At 44.6% G+C, this 20,647-nt stretch overlaps 1 protein-coding gene across 2 annotated transcripts in view; it reads left to right on the top strand.

Moving 5' to 3' along the window:
* Positions 1-800: 800 nt before the first annotated feature.
* MILR1 (mast cell immunoglobulin like receptor 1) overlaps positions 801-20,647 on the top strand; it is a 32,481-nt gene continuing 12,634 nt past the window's right edge. The window contains exons 1-10 of one of the 2 annotated variants that reach the window (XM_044247628.1): positions 801-920; positions 1,013-1,054; positions 3,542-3,817; positions 9,513-9,800; positions 11,440-11,550; positions 13,421-13,510; positions 14,268-14,324; positions 14,455-14,523; positions 15,347-15,427; positions 15,685-16,374. In XM_044247628.1, coding sequence (XP_044103563.1) covers positions 818-920; positions 1,013-1,054; positions 3,542-3,817; positions 9,513-9,800; positions 11,440-11,550; positions 13,421-13,510; positions 14,268-14,324; positions 14,455-14,523; positions 15,347-15,399 — 1,089 coding nt within the window. In that variant the 5' untranslated portion in view covers positions 801-817 and the 3' untranslated portion in view covers positions 15,400-15,427; positions 15,685-16,374. Of the gene's footprint in view, positions 921-1,012; positions 1,055-3,541; positions 3,818-9,512; positions 9,801-11,439; positions 11,551-13,420; positions 13,511-14,267; positions 14,325-14,454; positions 14,524-15,346; positions 15,428-15,684; positions 16,375-20,647 lie in introns of those variants that run through there. The other variant, XM_044247629.1, reaches the window with a different exon arrangement.

Here is a 20,647-nt window from a genome sequence, read left to right as displayed (position 1 = left end):
AGCCCAAGCAAGGAGCACCTAGAGTGACTGAACACAGGAGTTTGGGCAGTGTCCCAGAAGAACATGTACCTGGGCAGGGAACTGGCTTCCCCAAAGAGAGGGCACTTGTCCACAGGAAAGTACCAGACTTATAGGGCAGGCCCGATAGTGGCAACAGAAATCACTACCAAAGGCGCCTGGCCGGGTCACAGCTCCATCCAGTTGGAAAGCCCCTCAACACTTCCCACTCCCCAACTCAGACTGGTGACACTGGAATATGGGGTTTTACTCCCGAGTCCAGTTCACAGAGCCAGGAGAATTCTAGATCAAATCGAAGTGAGTCACAAGCCCCTCTGGGTTGTAAGGTAGAGACTGTGAGACTTGCTGGCCCTTCTTCTAATTCAGAGGTCCCGGCTTTATCCCTAGGAAGTCTGGAGCAGGGCCCGGGGAATTAGCATGTAGCACAATCAGGCATTACTGATGCTTCTTTTGTGTGTATCTACCCCAGACAGAATATTTGCTTCCCAAGACTAAACCAAACTTCCATCAAATCCTTTTGCTGTAGGCTGAATCCAGAGAGAGAGAGAGAGAGAGATCAGGTGGGTTTTTGCAAAGACGAGATCATAATCATATTTTCCCTTTTCCTTCCCATTGTCCAGCTTCCCAGGCAAACAGAGTTAGGGTGACCTGACACATCACTCTCTTTGTACAAGAACTCATCGGGGAAACACACAGTCACACCCATCAGTCCTATTCTCTCGAGCTGGTCCCAGCAACTCCAATTTCTCTAACTTGGTCAAAAAAAGGAGGAAGTCCCTGAATGACTCAGAGTTCCCATATGGGCAACACGCCTCCTTCGCCCTCCTTTCTGATTTCTCCTGAGAGAATGTGGAGACATCTGAACAAACTGTTCTTTTGGGGCATTTTTTCTTCTCTGACAGGTAAGGCTCATTCGCCATTCTGAAGCTTGCCTCTCCAAGCCAAAACATGACGTGGAAAAAGGGTTTTCTCACGTTCCTTTTCTCTCTTTCAGTACAAAAAGCTTCCTTGGATTGTGACACCAGAAGAACAAACAGTAAGTTTCATTTACTTCCTTCTCTCTTTTACCAAAGCCTTTTTCACCGACACGCTGCGGATGGTCAGCTTTCAGCGCAACCGTTCAGGATCAAGTCTTTCTATGCCTTTAGATGAGCGACCAAGGAGTCAAGTCTTTGGTTTACAGTTTATAAAGTCTACAGTTTTAAAATGAAGCCATGTGAGGCCAGGACTTGAAGGCTCTTTCCCGAGACTTAGAGATAAAATATTGAGATTCTTTTTACAATGAAAATTTTTTTTAAGATTTATTTATTTTAGAGAGAAAGGATATATGAACAGGGAGAGGGGCAGGAAGAGAGGGAGAGACACCCTGCCCCGCTGAGTGCAGAGCCGCCGCAAGGCTCCCTTCCAGGACCTCAAGATCCTGACCTGAGCTTAACTGACTGAGCCATTCAGGTGTTCCTGTTGCCTTTGATTATTATTATTTTTTAATGTAGAAAATCATTTACATAATGATTATAAAACAATTTAAGCAACAAAATAAAAATATATATTGGGAGGCAGTTTATTATCATAGAGGTAGACCTGCTAGGGTCATGGTCCTAACCCTGGTTCTTCTGTTTACCAGCAGGCAGCTTGGGTACATGAAGAAACACTACTTAGTCTCTTGACACTTAATCTCTTTCCTCTGTGATGTGGGGATAATAAAAGCACCTACAGGGGTGGGGGACTTATGAGGACTCAGTGAGACAAGCCATGTCCCTCAGCAGAGCGCCTGGCGGATCCTGTGGTGAACCGTCAATAAATGCTAGGCCAGGTTATTTGGGGAGGGAAAAATGCCTTTTCTATGAAGTCCGAAGTACAATTTTTAAAAAAGATTTTATTTATTTATTTGACAGACAGAGATCACAAGGAGGCAGAGAGGCAGGCAGAGAGAGAAGTGGGTAGGTGGGCGGGTTGGGGGGAGCAGGCCCCCTGCTGAGCGGAGAGCCCGATTCGGGGGCTCGATCCGAGGTCCCTGAGATCATGACCTGAGCTGAAGGCAGAGGTTTTAACCCACTGAGCCACCCAGGCGCCCCGAAGTCCAATTTATCTAGTTAACCGACCCAGCCTAAGCCCATAAACAGACATAAGATCATCTAAACGTTTTCACAGAGGAAAAGCACTTATCAGCTTTTCTACCACTGGATATAATGAACGCTCTCTACCACTGTTACTACATGGAATAGGAAAGTGCTGTTATGCCCTCCAGTTCTCTTCCACTTCCATGAGCTATCATCAACCGTTCTCTAGTCGGTTCTAGAGTAAACAAACTCTTCCATGACATTCTGTAAGCAGTAGATGCAGACTCTGTTCCCTTATTATAACAGCTGCATGGTGTTTTCTAATACAGCTCAGCCGTGGTTCACGTAACCATCCCCTTTACTGACTGTTCCATTTTTTTCTTTGTAATGTAAACAACGCTACTATAAACGTCTTTGCAGGAAACACTTGCGGAGGCATGAAAGGTTGAGAGCATCTCTGGAGGATAAAATCCTAGAGGGCACCTGGGTGTCTCAGTCGGTTAAGTGCCTGCCTTCAGCTCAGGTCCTGATCTCAGGGTCCTGGGATGGAGCCCTGAATCGGTCTCCCTGCTTGGCAAGAAGCCTGCTTCTCTCTCTCCTACTCCCCCTGCTTGTGTTCCCTCTCTCGCTGTATCTCTTTTTGTCAAATAAATAAAATCTTTAAAAATAAACAAATAAATAGAAGACAGAAGAAACATATCAACTAACTACAGTGGGCCATTATGTATCCAAAAACAACAGCAACAGACAACTAGGGAAATTTGAACACTAATTAGATGTTTGATGACATTTTATTTTATTTTTAAATATTTTATTTATTTATATGAGAGAGAGAGAGAGCAGTGCAGGGGGAGCAGCAGAGGGAGAGGGAGAAGCCGACTCCCTGCAGATCAGGGAGCTCAATGTGGAGCTTGATCCCAAGACCCCAGGATCATGACCTGAACTGAAGGCAGATGCTTCACTGACTGAGCCACCCAGGTGCCCTGTTTGATGACATTTTAAAAACATTAATTTTCAGGTGTGATAATGGTACTGTTACGTTAACCAAAAAAGCCTCATCTTTTAGAGATACAAGCCATCAATCACTATCTCTAAGTCAGCATAGCCAGGGTTAAGAGTACACTTCACTAAATTGTACATCTGAAACTAACATTACACTGTGTGTCAATTAACTTGAAATTAATTTGAAATAGGGGAAAAAAATCAGAGTGTCCCTTCAAGCTCTCAGGGGCAGAAGAGGTGGCAAGCATCAGAGAGCTTGTCAAGGCCCCCCGTGCATCACTGGAAGGAGCTTCTGTAGGTGCGGACGCTTCCTCACACACAGGTTGGTCTGGCTATGCAGCAAGTAAGTTTTCCTGGAACCAGTGTCTCTACAACCTTGATCCACAAGCAGTGGCCAGATTACCATTCAGTTATTAAGGAACATTCATAAAGGCTTTTTCTTGTGTTACTCTGTTTTCCAGAATTCCATTCTCCAAGTTTGGACTCAGAAACGAAAGTGGTCACGAGGGGTCAAAATGTATCCCTCACCTGTTCTAACCAGAACGAGTCACTACAGATCACCTATTTTTTGTTTCGGCGTGAAAAACACCTGAGAACCCATACTGGAAAAGGTGAACCCATGATTTTTAACCTGAGCATCTCAGAAGCCCATGAGCTGGGCCCTTACAAATGCAAAGCCCAAGTCTCTAACTGTTCAATGGTCAAATACAGTCGTGAGTTCAACTTCACATTTGTGGGTAAGTACAGCACTTGTTCCTGGGGGGTCCCTGTGATTTGTGGGACTCTTTCCTGTTCTACAGTGGGTTCTCTGCTCCCCTGCAAATACTCACTCAGGAGCCTAAAGAGTATGTCACTGAGATCTTTATTCTCTCTCTTTTTTTTTTTTAATTTTTAAAGATTTTATTTATTTATTTGACAGAGATCACAAGTAGACAGAGAGGCAGGCAGAGAGAGAGGTGGGTGGGCAGGGGGTGGGGAGAGCAGGCCCCCCGCTGAGCAGAGCGCCGGATGCGGGGCTCCATCCCAGGACCCTGGGATCATGACCTGAGCCGAAGGCAGAGGCTTTAACCCACTGAGCCACCCAGGCGTCCTGAGTTCTTTATTCTTAATAAGTCCACTGTACTTTCTCCTCTAAAGAGTTTTTAAAAAATGATTAATAGATTTATTTAAATAATAATACATAGAGTCATCATTGCCAGACTTAATATGAAATATTAAATGTCCATTCCAATTTTCCTTCCTGGATAAGTTGGTTTTTTTTTCCCCCCTCTCTCTGTCAGTTTTAAAAACATAATACCAGAAGAAGAGGGGCCTGATTTCAAACAGAGCTCCAACCAGTGAGGTCCTGGGAGGGGGTTTGAAATTGAGATAGATATTTGCTGATCATGCAGAGGTCTAACAAATCAAGGCAGGATGTTCGTGGAGCCCCCTGTGGCTGGGTTGTTGACTGAACCAAGTACTCCTGTTTAAGGGGAAAGGATCACGACCAACAGCTCAGCTTGTGCCTTCCCAGCTTCCAGAGAGAAGTCGTATTCAGCTGGGTGCAGGGTAGCAGGTAGAGGGGCCTGCTACAGTGGCTGGCACTTGAGGAACAACATCTTGGCAGTCCCGCATACCTCTTCCAAAGACTTCTCTACCTATTTCAGATAAGAGTAGCCTGATTGCCTTAGACAAAAAGTTTTGCATGAACCATTTGGGAAATTGTTGAGATCTTTTCTAGATCCTTTACTCTAGGATTCCCATCATGTAGGCAAAAATTACTTTTTCCTTTGAAGATTCAAGGGGGTCTTAGAATCAGTAGTGGACACTGCGGCAAGGGTCTTCAAAGTGCCAGACCTTTCCCACCTTCTCCCTTCTGCAGGGACGACCTACCAGGTGCCCCGTCAACCAGCCCTCATCTTGCCTAACCACATCTTATTACGGCTATATTTTTCTCTCCCATCTTCCCACCCTAAACCTCTCACAACCTAGCATTCATGGTCTCGTTTTTAAAGGCGACCTTGATAGTGGATTCCTAGGAGAGGAAGAGAGGGTTTCCAGCTAATATGTGTGCACTGTACCTGGAGGCTTTTAAACACAGAAACTCTGACTTACTGATCAAATCTTTGACTGATCCCTAGGTCTGTGTTCTCTAGCATAGTAGCCACTACCCACATGGGGTTATTTACATTTAAATCCCAATTAATTAGGGGCGCCTGGGTGGCTCAGTGGGTTGAGCCGCTGCCTTCGGCTCAGGTCATGATCTCAGGGTCCTGGGATCGAGTCCCACATCGGGCTCTCTGCTCAGCGGGGAGCCTGCTTCCCTCTCTCTCTCTGCCTGCCTCTCTGCCTACTTGTGATCTCTCTCTGTCAAATAAATAAATAAATAAATAAATCTTTTAAAAAAATAAAAATAAAAATAAATCCCAATTAATTAAAATTAAATGAAATAAAAACTTCAGTTCCTTAGTCTTAGTAGTCACATTTCAAGTATTCAATAGCCACAGCCGGCCAGTAGCTGCTGTTTTAGACAATGAAGACATAGAATATTTCCATCATTACAGAAAGTTCTATTGGGCACCACTGCTCTAGCTCAATGGTTCTTAGCTTTTTAGGTTATAACCATCTTAACCATCATTGATAGGGGAACCTAGGTGGCTCAGTCAGTTAAGCGCCTGCGTTTGGCTCAGGTCATAATCCCAGGGTCCCAGGATCGAGCCCCATGTCAGACTCCCTGCTCCACAGGGAGCCTGCTTTTCCCTCTGCCCCCTGCTTGTGCTCGCTCTCTCGATCTCTCAAATAAATAAATAAAATCTTTAAAAAAGATCAGTGATAGTTGGGGTGCCTGCATGGGGCTGTCAGTTAAGTGTCCGACTATCCCCCAGCTGATAATATTCTCTGATGGTCAGTGTAGGCCACCCCGGGCTGGACAGGTCAGCCTGGTATTACAGAAGGAGCAATGGGGTGAGCACTGGGGACCTGTGTACCACGAGATACCTATGCAACCTGAGACCTTCCCTTTGGCCACACCTTTGATCTATCTCAAGTCCTCAATCCTTCAAATGTGAGTTGAGAAGATAAGCAGTACAACCCTAACATTGGCTTTAACTCTGGGTGAGAGTCGCAGTCTACTGGGGGCAGAATGGGGTGAGGAGAGAAGGCACTCATTGGCAGGGAAAGCATGTGAATACCCTTCAACTCACTGAGGTTCAGTGTGAGAAAGGATGGCAAGACCCATCACTGGTGTAGGCTTCCTCTGTTTGAATAAGAGGGGCCTACGCTCCTGCAAGGAATAGGCCCCGTTGTAGATGACTGATGAACTCAATGGCTGAAGCCATTAATTAATGATTAAAAAAAACCCAAGTCTTCATTTGCTGAGCTTCTGTCCCACAGAGGTGTATAAAATCTCCCCACATCCTGCCTTCCAAGTAGATGCACATGTTTCCTGCAACTTGTTACAGCAGCTACCCTGTCCTGTAGAACGGTTTTGACAGATTATAAAACTGTTTCCTCTTCCTTTAGATCAGATTAGTAGGTATCTATCGAGTGCTTAGCCTGTACAAGTAATTATGTTGGGCATTGCTGGATTTTCAGTGATGCCTAAGACATGTTCTTGTCCCCAGCCCAGCAGGGATTCAAATTCATTGATCGCTGGTTCACTCATCAAATATTAATGATATCCCAAATGGGCCAAGTCCTGGCTCGACATTTGTTTCTGCCCTGGCAGAGCTTACAGTCTAGTCGGGGAGGCGCAAAACCCAAGTACCCAGACAAATTTATAATCACAAACTTTGTTGATTGTTATGAAGGAAAAACAAACTGGCGCAGTGAAGGACAGAAGAAGCAGGGGATGGTGCGGCATTCTGCTTAGGGTAGTTAGGGAAAGCTTTTCAAAGGGGATGACATTTAAATGGAGCCCTAAAGAATGAGAAGGAATTAGCTAGGTGAGGAGACAGGGAAAGAGGGTCAATAGTCAAGGGTCAATAGCCTGTGCGAGGGCTCCAACTTGGGAAAGAACTTGGCTGGTTGGGAAGGACCTAACAGGAGGCTGGTATGACTGAAGGTCAGATTAGGGGACTGTGTTCCCAGCTGAGACTGGAGAGGGAAGGGGCCAAGTCAGGCTGGGCCTGTGACCCAATCATCCTCTTCAAAGTTATTCCATTCTAGATGCGGTGGGGCAAGAGTAAAAGTTGGGGATGGTTAGGAGGTTCTTGCAGTCATCTAGGAGACAATGGTGAGGATGGACAGAGGTGGGTGGATTCAAGATATATTTTGGAGGAAGAAAGAGCAGGACTTGTTAGATGATCAGATTTGGATTCAAAGTTCATGAAGGTGAGGAAGGAATCAAGAATGATTTCCAGATATCTAATGTGATCAGCTGATGAGGAATGGTGCATTTATTGAGATGGGGAAAATTGGAGGAATGGGGAGCTGGGGAAAATGGAAAGTTGTTTAATGGATATAAAGTTTTGGGTATGCCAGATGTGTAAGTTCTCCAGATGTTGCTTTACAACATTGTGCTTACAGTTAATAATACTGTATTGAGCACTTAAAATTTTAAGAAAACAGATCTCAAGCTAACTCTTCTTACCATGATAAAATAAGTGAATGGTTGGGTGGATGGCTGGATGGATGAATGAAAATGTAAATAAAAACATTTCTTGAACAGTGGGGTTTTAGTATATGTTTATCTACCTATTGATTATTCAATTATTAGTAGAGTAGCTAGTGTTCAGTTTCAAACAGGTTCTATTTGAGGGGACCATGAGACATCCCGGTAGATCATATAATGAGGATGGGAGGCAGAAGAGGAAGCGCATCAGTTTGGAGGATTTAGGAAAGGTCTTATGGGAAAGGTGGCAGCTGAATGAGTCTTAAAAGGAATCCTTGACATTTATAAAAATATAGCTGGTTTAGTGACAAGTAGGTACTCCCTTACTCTGATCACTGTGATGCTGTGATGTCCTTTATCAGTCTTTATACAGACTCTCAGGGAAGTGTACATTTTCCCAATCGCTTGAGATACCAATCCTTGGTCTCATTTGGATCATCCCATCTGAGAGAGGAATCTGTGCTATCTGCCTCCTTGTGAATGTTTCACCTGCCCTTTCCCGAAAATTACAGGGTAGAGTTCCATTGGAAGAATGTCCTGTTGGTGCTATTCCCCAGGTTGCTTTCCGACGCCATTATTATTCCCAAAGTCGTTCTTGGAGGCCACTGATCCGGGTGCTGCTCTGTGAAGGATGTTTCCCCAAGGATTCCTGCTCAGGGGTGGGAGGGTGGAGTAAGGAGACTCTAAACTATTTTCTGTGATTTTACTCGCACTTTGATCCCTGTATCCCTGTTTCTGTTTAAGCTCATACTGTTTAAAGAAAAAAATCTGCTGGGGAGTTGGTCCAAGCCAACTGGATCCACTGTTTAGGAGTTGAGGGATCCTGGGCAAGCTTCTTAACCTCTCTGAATCACAGTTTGCTCATCTTTGGAATGGGCATGAAACTATCTTCCTTGTAGTACTATTGTGTAGTACTACTGTGAAATGAGGTAATGTGAATAGAAAGCCTGGCACATGAGGGATACTCAACAATTTTCCTTCCTTTCCTGTAATTCTGCTTTATTAATGAATCAGTTCTTTTTTATTTGAGAGTGAGTGAGTGAAAGGGTGAGGATGAGCGGGGGCGGGGGGGGGAGGTGCGGTGGGGGGGGGCAGAGGGAGAGGGAGAAGCCGTTTCCCCACTGAGCAGGAAGCCCACAAAGGGCTCAGTCCCAGGACCCCGGGATCAGGACCTGAGCCGAAGACAGACACATAACCAACTGAGCCACTCAGGCCCCCTATTAATGAATTATAAAATAAATAATATAGTTGGATTTTCCCACAAAATAGGGTATGAACTGACAGAATCTAGCAGACGCACGTACTTCCTGTTGAAAAATTCCCTTGAATCTATTTATCAGGGTTACTTCCTGTTTGTGGGAGGAAGTAGAAGATAATTGTACAGCCGAATTCTATAAATAAAAATATAGTTAGAAAAGATGATATTTTTAGATTTCTTTGATTTAAAAAAAAAACCACTGTAGTCTTAGAAAGATTAGGAATAAAAGCACCTCCGAACTTTACACTTTGAACTAGATCTTTGATAAAATTATACTCATTCTCAATAATGACCAGAGCGTGACTTCTAATGAAAGGCAAGTTTGGGCTCTGATTCCTTGAAGCATAGAGACACCCTCCGCCCTCTGGCATTCTCAGCACCGGGCTTGTGCCGCACGGAGTGGAGCTAACCACACACCATCGGTCTTTCTTAATAGGCTGCCAGCTTCTTGATGTCTCAAGACAGGTCTCATTCATCTTTGGGACCACGGTTGGGAACAGAATAGGGGTTCGATCTATGTTTGTGGACTGAGTGAGTGAATCCAATCTGCTTATCACATTAACACAAACGTTCATTTTTCTAGACCCAGTGATCACACCAGTGTTGAACATTCATGTCGTTAACACAGAAACAGACCAACATTTAATACTGCGTTGTATCTCATTCAATGGCTCTTTGCCCATCAGTTATACTTTCTTTGAGAAAGATGTTGCCATATCACCACCTATATCCAAGCATGTAAGGGAGCCTGCTGAATTCAACATAACCAAGAACAATGCTGGAGAAAGGGAAGAATATAGGTGCAAAGCTAAAAACGAGTTGCCTGACTACGAAAGATACAGTCAACCAGTCTCCATCAATGCCGCACCAGGTAAGGGCTACCTGAGCTTTTACCACAGGCTTTGGATTTGCTTCCAGAAACTACAGCTTCTCCTCTGCCCACCTACTTCCCACGTTGGCCAGCTGCATCCAAATGCCTTTCCTTTGGGAGGTTCCACACAAACCCTGATGGGGTTTCTTTCTGCCAATAAAAGGAAGAAGACAAGCCTAGACGCTAAGTCAGGAAGCGACCTTGTAGGGAGACTTCCTAACTTGACCCTTGTTCCTGCCTTGATCTTCCACTGCCCAGTTCTAAGCAATCACATCAGAATCTGCATCTCAGAGCTGCTGGGTTTTGATTCTCCCTTGCTTTTCCATTGACCTCTAACACCTGCGCCCACCTGCTTGGCTGTTTGCTGCCCTCTGTCAAGGGTTGGTGAGTGTAGACCTCCAGGACCCCCCTGGGGGTGAGAAGGGCTCCTGTCCTGATGCTGTTTTGGAGGGCACTGTTCTGGTGCTTGGGGACCGTGCATCTTTCCACTGGCTGAGGAGTTCAGGGGGAAACATGAGAATGTCCCCGCCTGGAGCCTATATCCCCACTTTCCTAAACCATATCCTGGGCACCTGGACCCTAATTCCCTACCCAATCAGGTCAGAACCCACCCTCCAGGGCCTACACAAATCTCATTCTCGGTTCATCCTCCCAAGGCTGTGCCACAGAAAGGAACTGAGCATCCCCAGCCCCGAGTGAAGGGGGCTGTTTGTGGGGGCATGGACAACGTTTGTACACGCAGGCTGGAGGGTCTGTGTGCACACAAGACCCCTTAGGGTGCGGGTCAGAGCCTGAGTGGAAAGGTGGGTAGGGCTGGGGCTGGGACTGGGGCTGGCTTTCTCCATGCTGTCAAGTTCTGGTGCAGAACTCTAAGGAGTTTGAGAATTCGAGATTCAAACCTGCCTTTCCAGGTCTTTATGAAAGGACACTCGTTGAGGTAGGAGAAGGATAGAATGAAAAAGAGGTTAGCTAAGGCAGTAAAGCATGCTGGGCTGTGAACACATCATCCAGCCTCATCCTCAGAACAGAGCCCACACCCCGGTGGTCAGTACGTTCTAACAAATGAGGCAGCCTGTAGGACTCAGGCCCCAGAATCAGGCTTTTGCCTACAGTCACAGCCCTTCCATTTGCTAGCTGTGTGACCGCAGGAAAGTCATTTAAGCCCTCTGAGCCTTACTTGACTCATTTGTAAAGTGGGAGTGATAACAATGAGATAAATAAGGCAATGCATGTAAAGGGCTTAACACAGTGTCTGGGGTGTGGTTAATAATGAATGGTAGCTGTTTAGGGGACATAAATCATGCCAATGTGACTAAGGGCTTTGCCCAATAAATGACCAGGCTCTTCTGAGCCTTATGATCCTAACATTGCTGCCAGGAATCCATCTGTTAAATGCTATGTTTTTCTCTTCCTTGTATGACCCCGAGTGGAAGATGTACTTGGTCGTGACTTCCGGAACTTCACTAACAACTTAACTCTCAAGAGTGGCAGGTGTCCATAGCAGTCTGGGGACTGGGGTGCACCGTACATTAGCTAGCTTGGGAGACAGTGGTGACTGCCTTTTCCAGAACATTCCAACAGTTCAATGTCATCGGAAAAGGAAGCTGGGTGGTGACCAGTGAATGCTGTCTTCTTCCAGGTGGAGACAGCTGTCCTTTCTGCCTGCAGGTACTGCTTCCAGGGTTATTGCTGGTGCTAATTGTAATCATCTCAATTCTGGCATTTCGGATACTACCAAAGTACAAAGCAAGTAAGTTCTTTAGCTTTGTTTGCTATGGGAGTTGGGTACAGAAAGCAAAAGAGAAGGTGAAGAAGAAGAAGGGAAAGGGAAATACAAAATGGGATATGAGGGAAAGAGAGAAGGAAAAGATGCAAAAGGCGAAGGTAAATGAAGCCAACTTCCTGCATGGCTTACACCTAGGCTTGTTCTCATTTCTCTAGTGAAACCCTTCTTGTTTTGATGGCTTGGAGGTATGTGACCTGTACGGTCACACAAGGCCCTCGCACTGAGAAGAGCCCTACACTGGGTTTTGTGCTCTGTTGTCACTGTCTTCCAAATCTGAATACTTTTTTTTTTTTTTAACTCTTTAAAATTATTTTTTAATTTGTAAAATACACATACCAATATAATTCGCCCTCTTGACCCCTGTCAAGTATACAGCTCCATGACATTGGGTGTGGCGTTGCCGTGCAACCGCCATCACCACCCACGCACGGACCTTTTCTTATCTTGCAAAACTGAAACTCTGTCCACATTACACCCTCCCCCATCAGTCCCCCCACCCCCTAGCCCCTCCCAACCTCTACTCTCCCTCTGTCTCTATGAATTTGGCTACTCGGGGGACCTTAATGATGGACTCCTATGGTATCTCCCCTTCTGTGACTGGCTCATCTCCCTCAGCAGAATGTCCTCGAGATTCATCCACGTTGGGCTTGTGTCAGAATCTCCTCCATTTCTAGAGCTGAAGGGTCTTCTGCTACAGACAGACCCATAGATACATATGCAGATATACACTAAGTTTATCTGCTCATCTGGCAATACGCCCTTGGCTGGCTTCCACCTTTTGGCTACGGCAAATACTGCTGTCACGAACATGGGTGCACAGATCTTCATAATTTTCTAACAAGAGGCCCTAAATTTTTGCTGTGCACCCGGCCCTGCAAACGAGGTAGTGAGTTCTGAGTGCCAGCTCTGTAAAGGCTAGAGCCTTGCCTTATACTTGTCAGTGTGCTGGCTGGCTCTGTCCCTCCGAGGAAGCTCAGTCAATGAAGGCCAGCAAGAGCTCCACTGCCCTCTGCCTACCTTCAGGGCTGCATCAGGCCTTACTTAGCCACTGCTCTTCGCTCTTCAATTCTTAAGATCACCTCTACTTAAGCTTTCAAAATGGCCTTTTCACTTGGCATGCAAGTGTAGAGGAATATCAAGATATGCATACACAACAGTGTGTCTCAGCACCAGCCTCCTTCACTTGCCTGAGCCTCAGCGTTCTGACCTGTAGAACGGGCAGATACTGTCATAGCTAGCAAGAGAACCAAGGGATACTCTTGAACTTCCTGTGCTTCCCTGGGGCCTCCTCTAAAGAGTTATCATTCAGAGAAGTCAGGAACTCAGTTGACACAAGACTGGAAAAGAGATGTCAAAATGTATATATCTTACACATTAAAAAAAAACAAAAAACAAAAAACAAAACCTGTCTTCCCTCCCTACAAAAAGTCTTGCAAAACTAGAATTAGTATTCTTGATTACTGGCCAGGGCTGAATAAAACTCCGCTGGGTAATTGACTGTCCTTTGCAGATATTACAAAGCTTTTTACAGACTGTTCTTTTCAGTGAAGGAAAGAAAATGTGTCTCTGGCCACCTCAAGTGTAATCTGATAAATAAAGGATGTTCCTCCCAGATCCAGAAAAATAAATCAGAAGGGCTTCTGGTTTGGGTGCGATGGATTCCTTGCTGAGTCCATGGTTTTCCTTCAATGGCCAATAGGCAGGCCATCCGAGCAGGGAACTCTTTGTTTCAGAACTTTGGGGGGGGATTCCGCTCCTCGGCAGAGGAAATGAGAAAAAAGCGGTTGAATCAGTTTAATTTAATGAGTCTACATAAACGATTCCATTTATGTAGGAAAAGCTATGAGAGATAAGACACCTAGAGACTATAGAAATACGGCCACGGAAGTTGGAATATATGCAAATATCTGTGAAAATCAAGCAGGTAAGAGAACTTGGTTGTGTATTTTGATTGGTGTGTGTGGTTGGTTGGTGTCAGGTTTTTGTCTATTTATTTATTTTTTTAAGGTTGTACAGACACATGGGTAAAAAAAAAAAAGGAAGAAAAGGAATCAGAATACAATGTCTTCCTCCCACACCTGATATCCGGTCTCATGTTACAGGGGCAACAACCAGCTTTTTAAAATCCTCGCACAGATCCTCTGTGTGGAGACTAGCATCTGCACAAAGGGTAGTAGGTCACAGATACGCCATTCTACAACTTGATTTTTTTTACTTAACAACGTATCTTGAAGATTTTTAATGTCCGTTGGAACGATCATGCTGTGTTCCAGAGCCTCTTAGAATGCCCTCTTTTTTTTTTTTTTTAATTTTTGTCAGAGAGAGAGAGAGCGAGCACAGGCAGACAGAGAGGCAGGCAGAGGCAGAGGGAGAAGCAGGCTCCTCGAGGAGCAAGCAGCCCGATGTGGGACTCGATCCCAGGACGCCGGGATCATGACCCGAGCCGAAGGCAGCTGCTTAACCAACTGAGCCACCCAGGCGCCCCTTAGGATGCCCTCTTAAGGCAGGCATCATTCGCTCCTTTACGGTAAACAGACTTCGGGCCTTGATAACAATGAGAACAAACCCAGCCAATATTGACTAAGGGCCGGCCCCGTTCCCGGCATGGCGCCAAGCAATTTACCTGTCCTGTCCTGGGCAAACACCACTAACTCCCAATTTATGTTGTTCCCATTTTACAGGTAAGGAATCTGTGCCAGGCTTGGAACCAAGGCAGTGTGTCTCCACAGCCCAAGATGGTGAGTGTGCTCTGTGAAGTCCAGAGGCTGCATACCAGATGGAGGGGGACTGGCTAAACCCTCAAGTGCCTCAAGTGATCAGAGATTCAGATTGTGGGCCCAGTAATTCTGTTGCTTGTCTTCTGCCCAGGAACCCAACACTCCCAGGAGATACAATATGCTACCCCTGTGTTCCAGAAGGGGGCACCAGGAGTTCATGGTGAGCCACATTTTGGGATAAAAGGACCCTATCAAAATGAGACCACGGTCCCTGTAAGGCCACCCTACTCTGGGGCTTTAGAAACCTAAGGATGGGGTAGATGGAGGCAACATGCCCTCCCCAGGGAGCCAAGAACAACCAATACCACAGCTCCTAACAAATCTCACCAGGAGATGGGGGCGGGGAGGATGTGACACTGAGAGTATTGTATTTAAAATGTCCAGAAAGGAGGAAGCAGAGGTACTTCTAAACCATTTTCGAGAATAAATTATTGGGGCACCTGGGTGCCCCAGTTAAGCGTCTGCCTTTGGCTCAGGTCATGATCCCAGAGTCTTGGGATCAAGTCCTGCATTGGGCTCCCTGCTCAGCAGGGAGTCTGCTTCTTCCTCTCCCTCAGCCTCTCCCCACTGCTCATGCTCTCTCTTGCTTGCTCTAATCTTTTAAAAAAATGATCTTTCGGGGTGCCTGGGTGGCTCAGTGGGTTAAAGCCTCTGCCTTCAGCCCGGGTCATGATCCCAGGGTCCTGGGATCGAGCCTCACACTGGGCTCTCTTCCTCTCTCTCTGCCTGCCTCTTTGCCTACTTGTGATCTCTATCGGATAAATAAATAGAATCTTTAAAAAAAAAAAATGATCTTTCAAAAAAAAAAAAAGAATAAATTATTGTTATATAGTCTAGGGAAAAAAAAAAAAGTTAATACATGATTCTTTCAGACTACCCAGCTACTAAAATGAGGTTTTTCAGAGGGGGAGAGGGTTGGTTTTTAGAGTCTCTATGGATATATATCCTAATTTTACTGAATTATTTTCTCTTTTACATTTCAGAAGCCCGTAATGATTGTAAAACTGGATATATCTATTCTGAACTCATCTTCTGAAATTTAAAGATACAAGCTACATCTCAGAGTAAGTTCCTTTTTATAAAGCTGATTTACATGAAGAAAATGCAAATGTGATTGATACATAAAAATATCTCCCTGGTGACCTAAAGTGAATTACTGTTTTTCATGATTGAACACTATTCCTTTGGCCTATTTGGGTACGTTCAATCCTGTCATCAAAGTTTTGTCAGGTGGGATCCTGACTGGTGACAGTTTTTTTAAATGCTTCTGCCATTTTTAAACTTTTTTTTTTTTTTTTTTTTTTGCTTCTGCCATTTTTAGGCAAGGACCAAAGGTTCAGGAGAAAAAAAACCATGTCTAAAGTCTAAAACAAAAAGTGGTGACCTTGAAAATGTGTCTGAAGAAAAGAGTCCCTGTGGTTACTGTGAGGAGAAAGCAAGATTATTCACCAAGTACCCCTTTATTATCCATTGTTGTTTCAATTTGCTCTCAGATTCTGGAAGCCTGCAAAAATATTTATATTGATTTTCATGGATGTTCTCATTCCTCAAGATTTAGCCAATGTCAGAGGTGTGCCTTTATGTGCTGCATTTCTCATCAGTGTTCTGTAGAGAGAATACTGTTCTGTGGGAGATAGGAAAATGGATTACTTGGACTGTCCAAACAAATCACCACAAATTGGTGACTTAAGACAACATAGATCTATTTTCTCATAGTTCTGGAGGCCAGAAATCCAAAATCAAGATGTCAGCAGAGCTGTGCTCCCTCTGAAGACTGTAGGGGAGAATGCTTGCTTGTCTCTTTCAGTTTCTTTCCTGGTGTTCTTTGGTTTGTGGCAAGATCTCTCTAGTTTCTGCCTCTGTCTTCATATGGCCTTCTCTTCCTTTGCCTTTCTCATATAAGGACATTGATCATCGGATTTAGGACCCCCCAGGATGGCCTCATCTCAAGATCCTGAATTATATCTACAAAGACCCTTTTTTTGTTTTTGTTCTTTTTTTTAAGATTTTATTTATTTGAGAGAGAGAGAGCAGGAAGAAGCAGAGGAGGAGGGAGAGGGACAAGAAGACTCCATGCTGAGCATGGAGCCTGACACAGGGCTTGATTCCAGCACCCCAAGATTGACCTGAGTGAAAACCAAGAGTCAGATGCCCAACCGACTGAGCCACCCAGTACCTCTTCTATATCTATCTTTATTTCTTCCTCCTTCTGCCTGCCTTTCTCCCTTTCTTTCTTTCTTTCTTTCTGATTTATTTATGAGAGAGAGAGAGAGAGCATGTGAGCGAGCTGGGGGAGGAGCAGAGGGAGAGAGAGTCCTCAAGCAGCCTACCCACTGAATACAGAGCCTGACACAGGGCTCGATCCCAGGACCCTGATATCATGACCTGAGCTGAAATCAGGAGTCAGCCATTTAATCAACTGAGCCACCTAGGTGCCCTGTGAAGACCATTTTTTAAAAAAATAAGGTGATGCTCAGGTTGCAGGAGTTAGGACGTGGACTAATCCTTCTGGGGAGCCATCATTCAGACCACTACAGGGGTGGGTCAAGATGATGTCTGGTTTAAATCTCTCATCCTACGCATTATTAGTAATGCCCAATAAAGCCAAGAGGCATTTGTAGGGTTCTAGACAAACAAAACAACTTGACCAAAATTTTTCTGCTCTGTTCTTCTTCTGGGGGTTGTTTGAATCCCAGCCTTAATTGTTCCCAACAGTGGACCTCTGGCTAGAAAAATCATAACTACCAGTTATTAGACACTAACTGTCTAGCATCCTACAAGGGTGATATTACTGGTTTGCTCTTACAGGTAAGGAAACAGACTCAGATGGGGTAAGTCATTTTACAAGGTCACTCATAGTTTAGCAGTGGTTGAACTGGGAGTTAGATCCTAGCAAAGATCAGCAGAAGCAGTGGTCATTGGGAATGCCTCTCTGGGGTGGGAAGGGATGCTGTGCACACAAGTCCAGATTAATCTGAGGATTTTGTTGCCCTAAAGCAGCATTCATGAGCATAATTTCTGCCCTTTCTATGTTGACACTTTTATTTGGGGAGAAATCAGTGCGTCATAGAGGCTAAGAGAGTAAGTGTTCCAGAGTCAGACAGACTGAGCATAATTCAGGCTCAGTTGTGTCTTAACTGTGTGACTCTGGATAAGTTACGGGTTTCAGTTTTATTCACTTGGGGGGACAGAGAAAGGGAGGGGACAAATAAGACCCACATTATGGAGCTGCCATGAGCATTAACTCAGGTAATGCATGTAAAGGGCTTGGAACAGGGCCAGGCATATGATAACTCAAAAAAAAGTTAGCTATTTGAGGTATGATGCTTACTCGGAGTCCTACTAATTGGCTGCTCCCTTTAGAAATCTTTAAGTCTTTGAGGCCTTAAACTTGGTAACTCGGTCACCATTGGTTGCTGTTCTGCCTTGAGCTCCTTCCAGAAACAGAGCCTGAGACAAGGACTTGGATACAGTCCTATGGCAGGTGACCTCAGACAGTAGGAGTGAGGAAGCAGGGCAGAGAAACAGAGGAAGAAAAGTCAACACTGGGGTGTGGGGAGGGGCTAGCAAGCTCCAGACCATAATGGTAATTGGATTTGATCCAGTTAAGAACTTCTGAAGTTTTGAAGTCCGGATTGCCTCTGGGTTTCACAGCATGCCCTGAATCAATAGTCTCTCATTTTCTCCTTGCAAAGCTCTTAAAGCAGTTAGTAGAAGCCAACCAACAACACAATCCATATAATTACCACTGCCCGTGCCTTTCAAGCACTGCATAGCCTAGTGCTTCACTTTCTACGTCTGCCTTCTTCCCCACTGCAGAGGAAGGTCTGAATGACTGTACAGTAATTGTGAAGCTATGGTGTGTAAGGATTATCACCACCCTCCTTACCAACCCCTTACAACATCACCTGTTGCTATCCGTCCAAGGAGTAATTTCATTTCCCAGGGCTGCTTTCTAGGGCCTTCTGACACCCTGTCTTTTCCTGGACTGGCCCTGAAAGCAGAGCCTGAGATAAGTATTCTAATTTATCTAGGAGGTGACCCAAGGGAACAAACATTAAGGGACCAGAGAAAAAGTGAAAACAGTACACCAGCGTGTACTGTTGAGTTGGGCACTTCTATGGGCAATTGGGGCTTGATTCCACTGGAACCTTCTGAGGAACAAGAAAATGTCCCTCAGAACTGTCTGCTTGAGGACCTATCAGTTGGCTTCCCTCCCTGATTGGCTGAGGGTTGTCCGAGGAGGTGATGCCTCCCCCACTTCGAGGCTGTGCATGTGGACATTCCAAGGGGGCTTCCACTGGCATCTCACCCAGGGCGCTGCAAAGCACCAGGGCAGAAAACGGGGGCACATGTTGTCCACTTGAAGCAAGACACTGTCGACACAAAGTGAATGGAGTCTCAGTGGCAGCTGGAATCAGAGGTGAGGCCCAGGGGATGTGACGTAAGATATAGGAATGATGGGTATGCCATCTCCCAAGAATTCCTGTCACAACAATAAGCGCCACATGTGGCGCACATACCAGGGGACAGGTGCTGTGAAGGGCTTTGTCTGCTAAGGCTCAAGCAGTCCTCACGACTCCCTCCTCACCCAGCTGCGACTTCCTGTGGCTTCTCTCTCTACCTGATCCCCCCCCCGCACAGATGTTCAGGCTTTCAGACTGAATTATTCGGGAAGAGAAGAGGAAAAGGAAAGGGAAAAGGTCTACTGAGTTTTCATTTCAATAGCTACATTTTTGTCATGTCTATTTCAGCTTCACTTTGGGTCTTTTTCAAATCCATAGATTCTTGACATTTTTTTGTTGTTGTGAAATAGAGCACACATTATAAGAAAATGCATTAAAATAGACATGTACAGGTTGGTAAGTTACACCGAGTGAACACTGCCAGAGGCCCAGATGCCCTCTGCATGCCTCTCCCCACTCACAAATGCACCTCCCTGCCTTCACTACTCATTTAGGGGAATCAATTCTTTGCTTTTCTTTACAGTTTCACCGCCAAGTATGCATTCCTGAACACCGTCTTTAGTTTTGCCTGGTTTTGAATTTCATATAAATGGAATCAGATAGCATTTATTCTTGTGTCGGGTTTCTTTTGCTCAACATTATATTTGCGAGATTTATCCTTGTTGGTACATGTAGTTGTAATTACATCTTCTATTACTAAAGAGTATTTCACTGTTTGAATATACTGTAATTTATCTGTTCTACAACTCATAGACATTTGGACTGTAGAAAGCTTAGGGCTATTACAGTTATGCTGCTATGACCACTTATGCTACGAACATGTCTGCTGTTTCCCAAGTGCATGCAATTATGCTGAAAACGTGTAGGGATACAATGACAGGGTCGTGGGGTTGATCCCCAGTCTAAGTAGACAATGCCATAATATTGTCCCAAGTGGTCCTGTCCCCTCTTCATTCCCTTGAGCAGTGAGTTTCCATCCCCCTACATTCTCTCTCAACACTGGCACTGTCATTTTAATGTAACCATTCTTGTGGGCATATCGGGATATCTCATTGTGATTTCAATTTGCACTTCCCTGAAACTAATAAGGTTGAACACATCTTCCTACATTTATAGATCATTTGGATTTCTTTTTTAATGAAATACCTGTTTGAGGTGCTCTGCCTGTTTTTCTAGGAGGTGTTTTGACTTTTTATTTATTAACGGTTGTTCTCGTACTCTGATACTTAATTTTTTACTGTCTTAATGTTGCCTTCTGATGAAAACTAGTTTTAATTTTAAGAACTTAATTTGTCTACCTCTTCCTTTCTGGTGGTTTTTTTTTTGAGTGTGTGTCCAGGTGAAGAAATATTTCCTCAACCTAAGGTCATATAAGTATTATCCTATATTACTATCTACCAAAGATTTTTCTTGTTTACTTTTGTATTTTGGTTTACAATCACCCAGAATCATTTGTGTGTGGTATGAAATGAGCATCCTATCTCTCCCCACTCCCATGCACGAACATCACCAACTCTAGCACTTTCTACTGAAAAGCTGTTCTTTCCCCCACTAAACTACTATATCATCTTTGTTACAAATAAATGTCCATATACATGTGGGTTTCCTTCTGGGCTTTAGATTCTGTTTCATTATTCTACTTCTCTTTTGTGTCAATACCATACTCATTTTAATAAGTTTTGATAACTGGAAAAGCAGATTTTCTAATCTTGTTCTTTTTAAGAATGTTTTAGCTATTCTTAACCTTTTGTATTTGTATTTGCATTGTTGGAATTTTAGAGGCAGCTTAAAAAAAAAAAAAGAGTCAGCTTGTTATTT

The sequence above is a fragment of the Neovison vison genome, chromosome 5, assembly GCF_020171115.1.
Source record: "Neovison vison isolate M4711 chromosome 5, ASM_NN_V1, whole genome shotgun sequence".
NCBI classification, from domain to species: Eukaryota; Metazoa; Chordata; class Mammalia; order Carnivora; family Mustelidae; genus Neogale; species Neogale vison.
The sequence above is the reverse complement of the archived record's forward strand: the minus strand, read 5'-3'. Positions and strand labels throughout refer to the sequence as shown.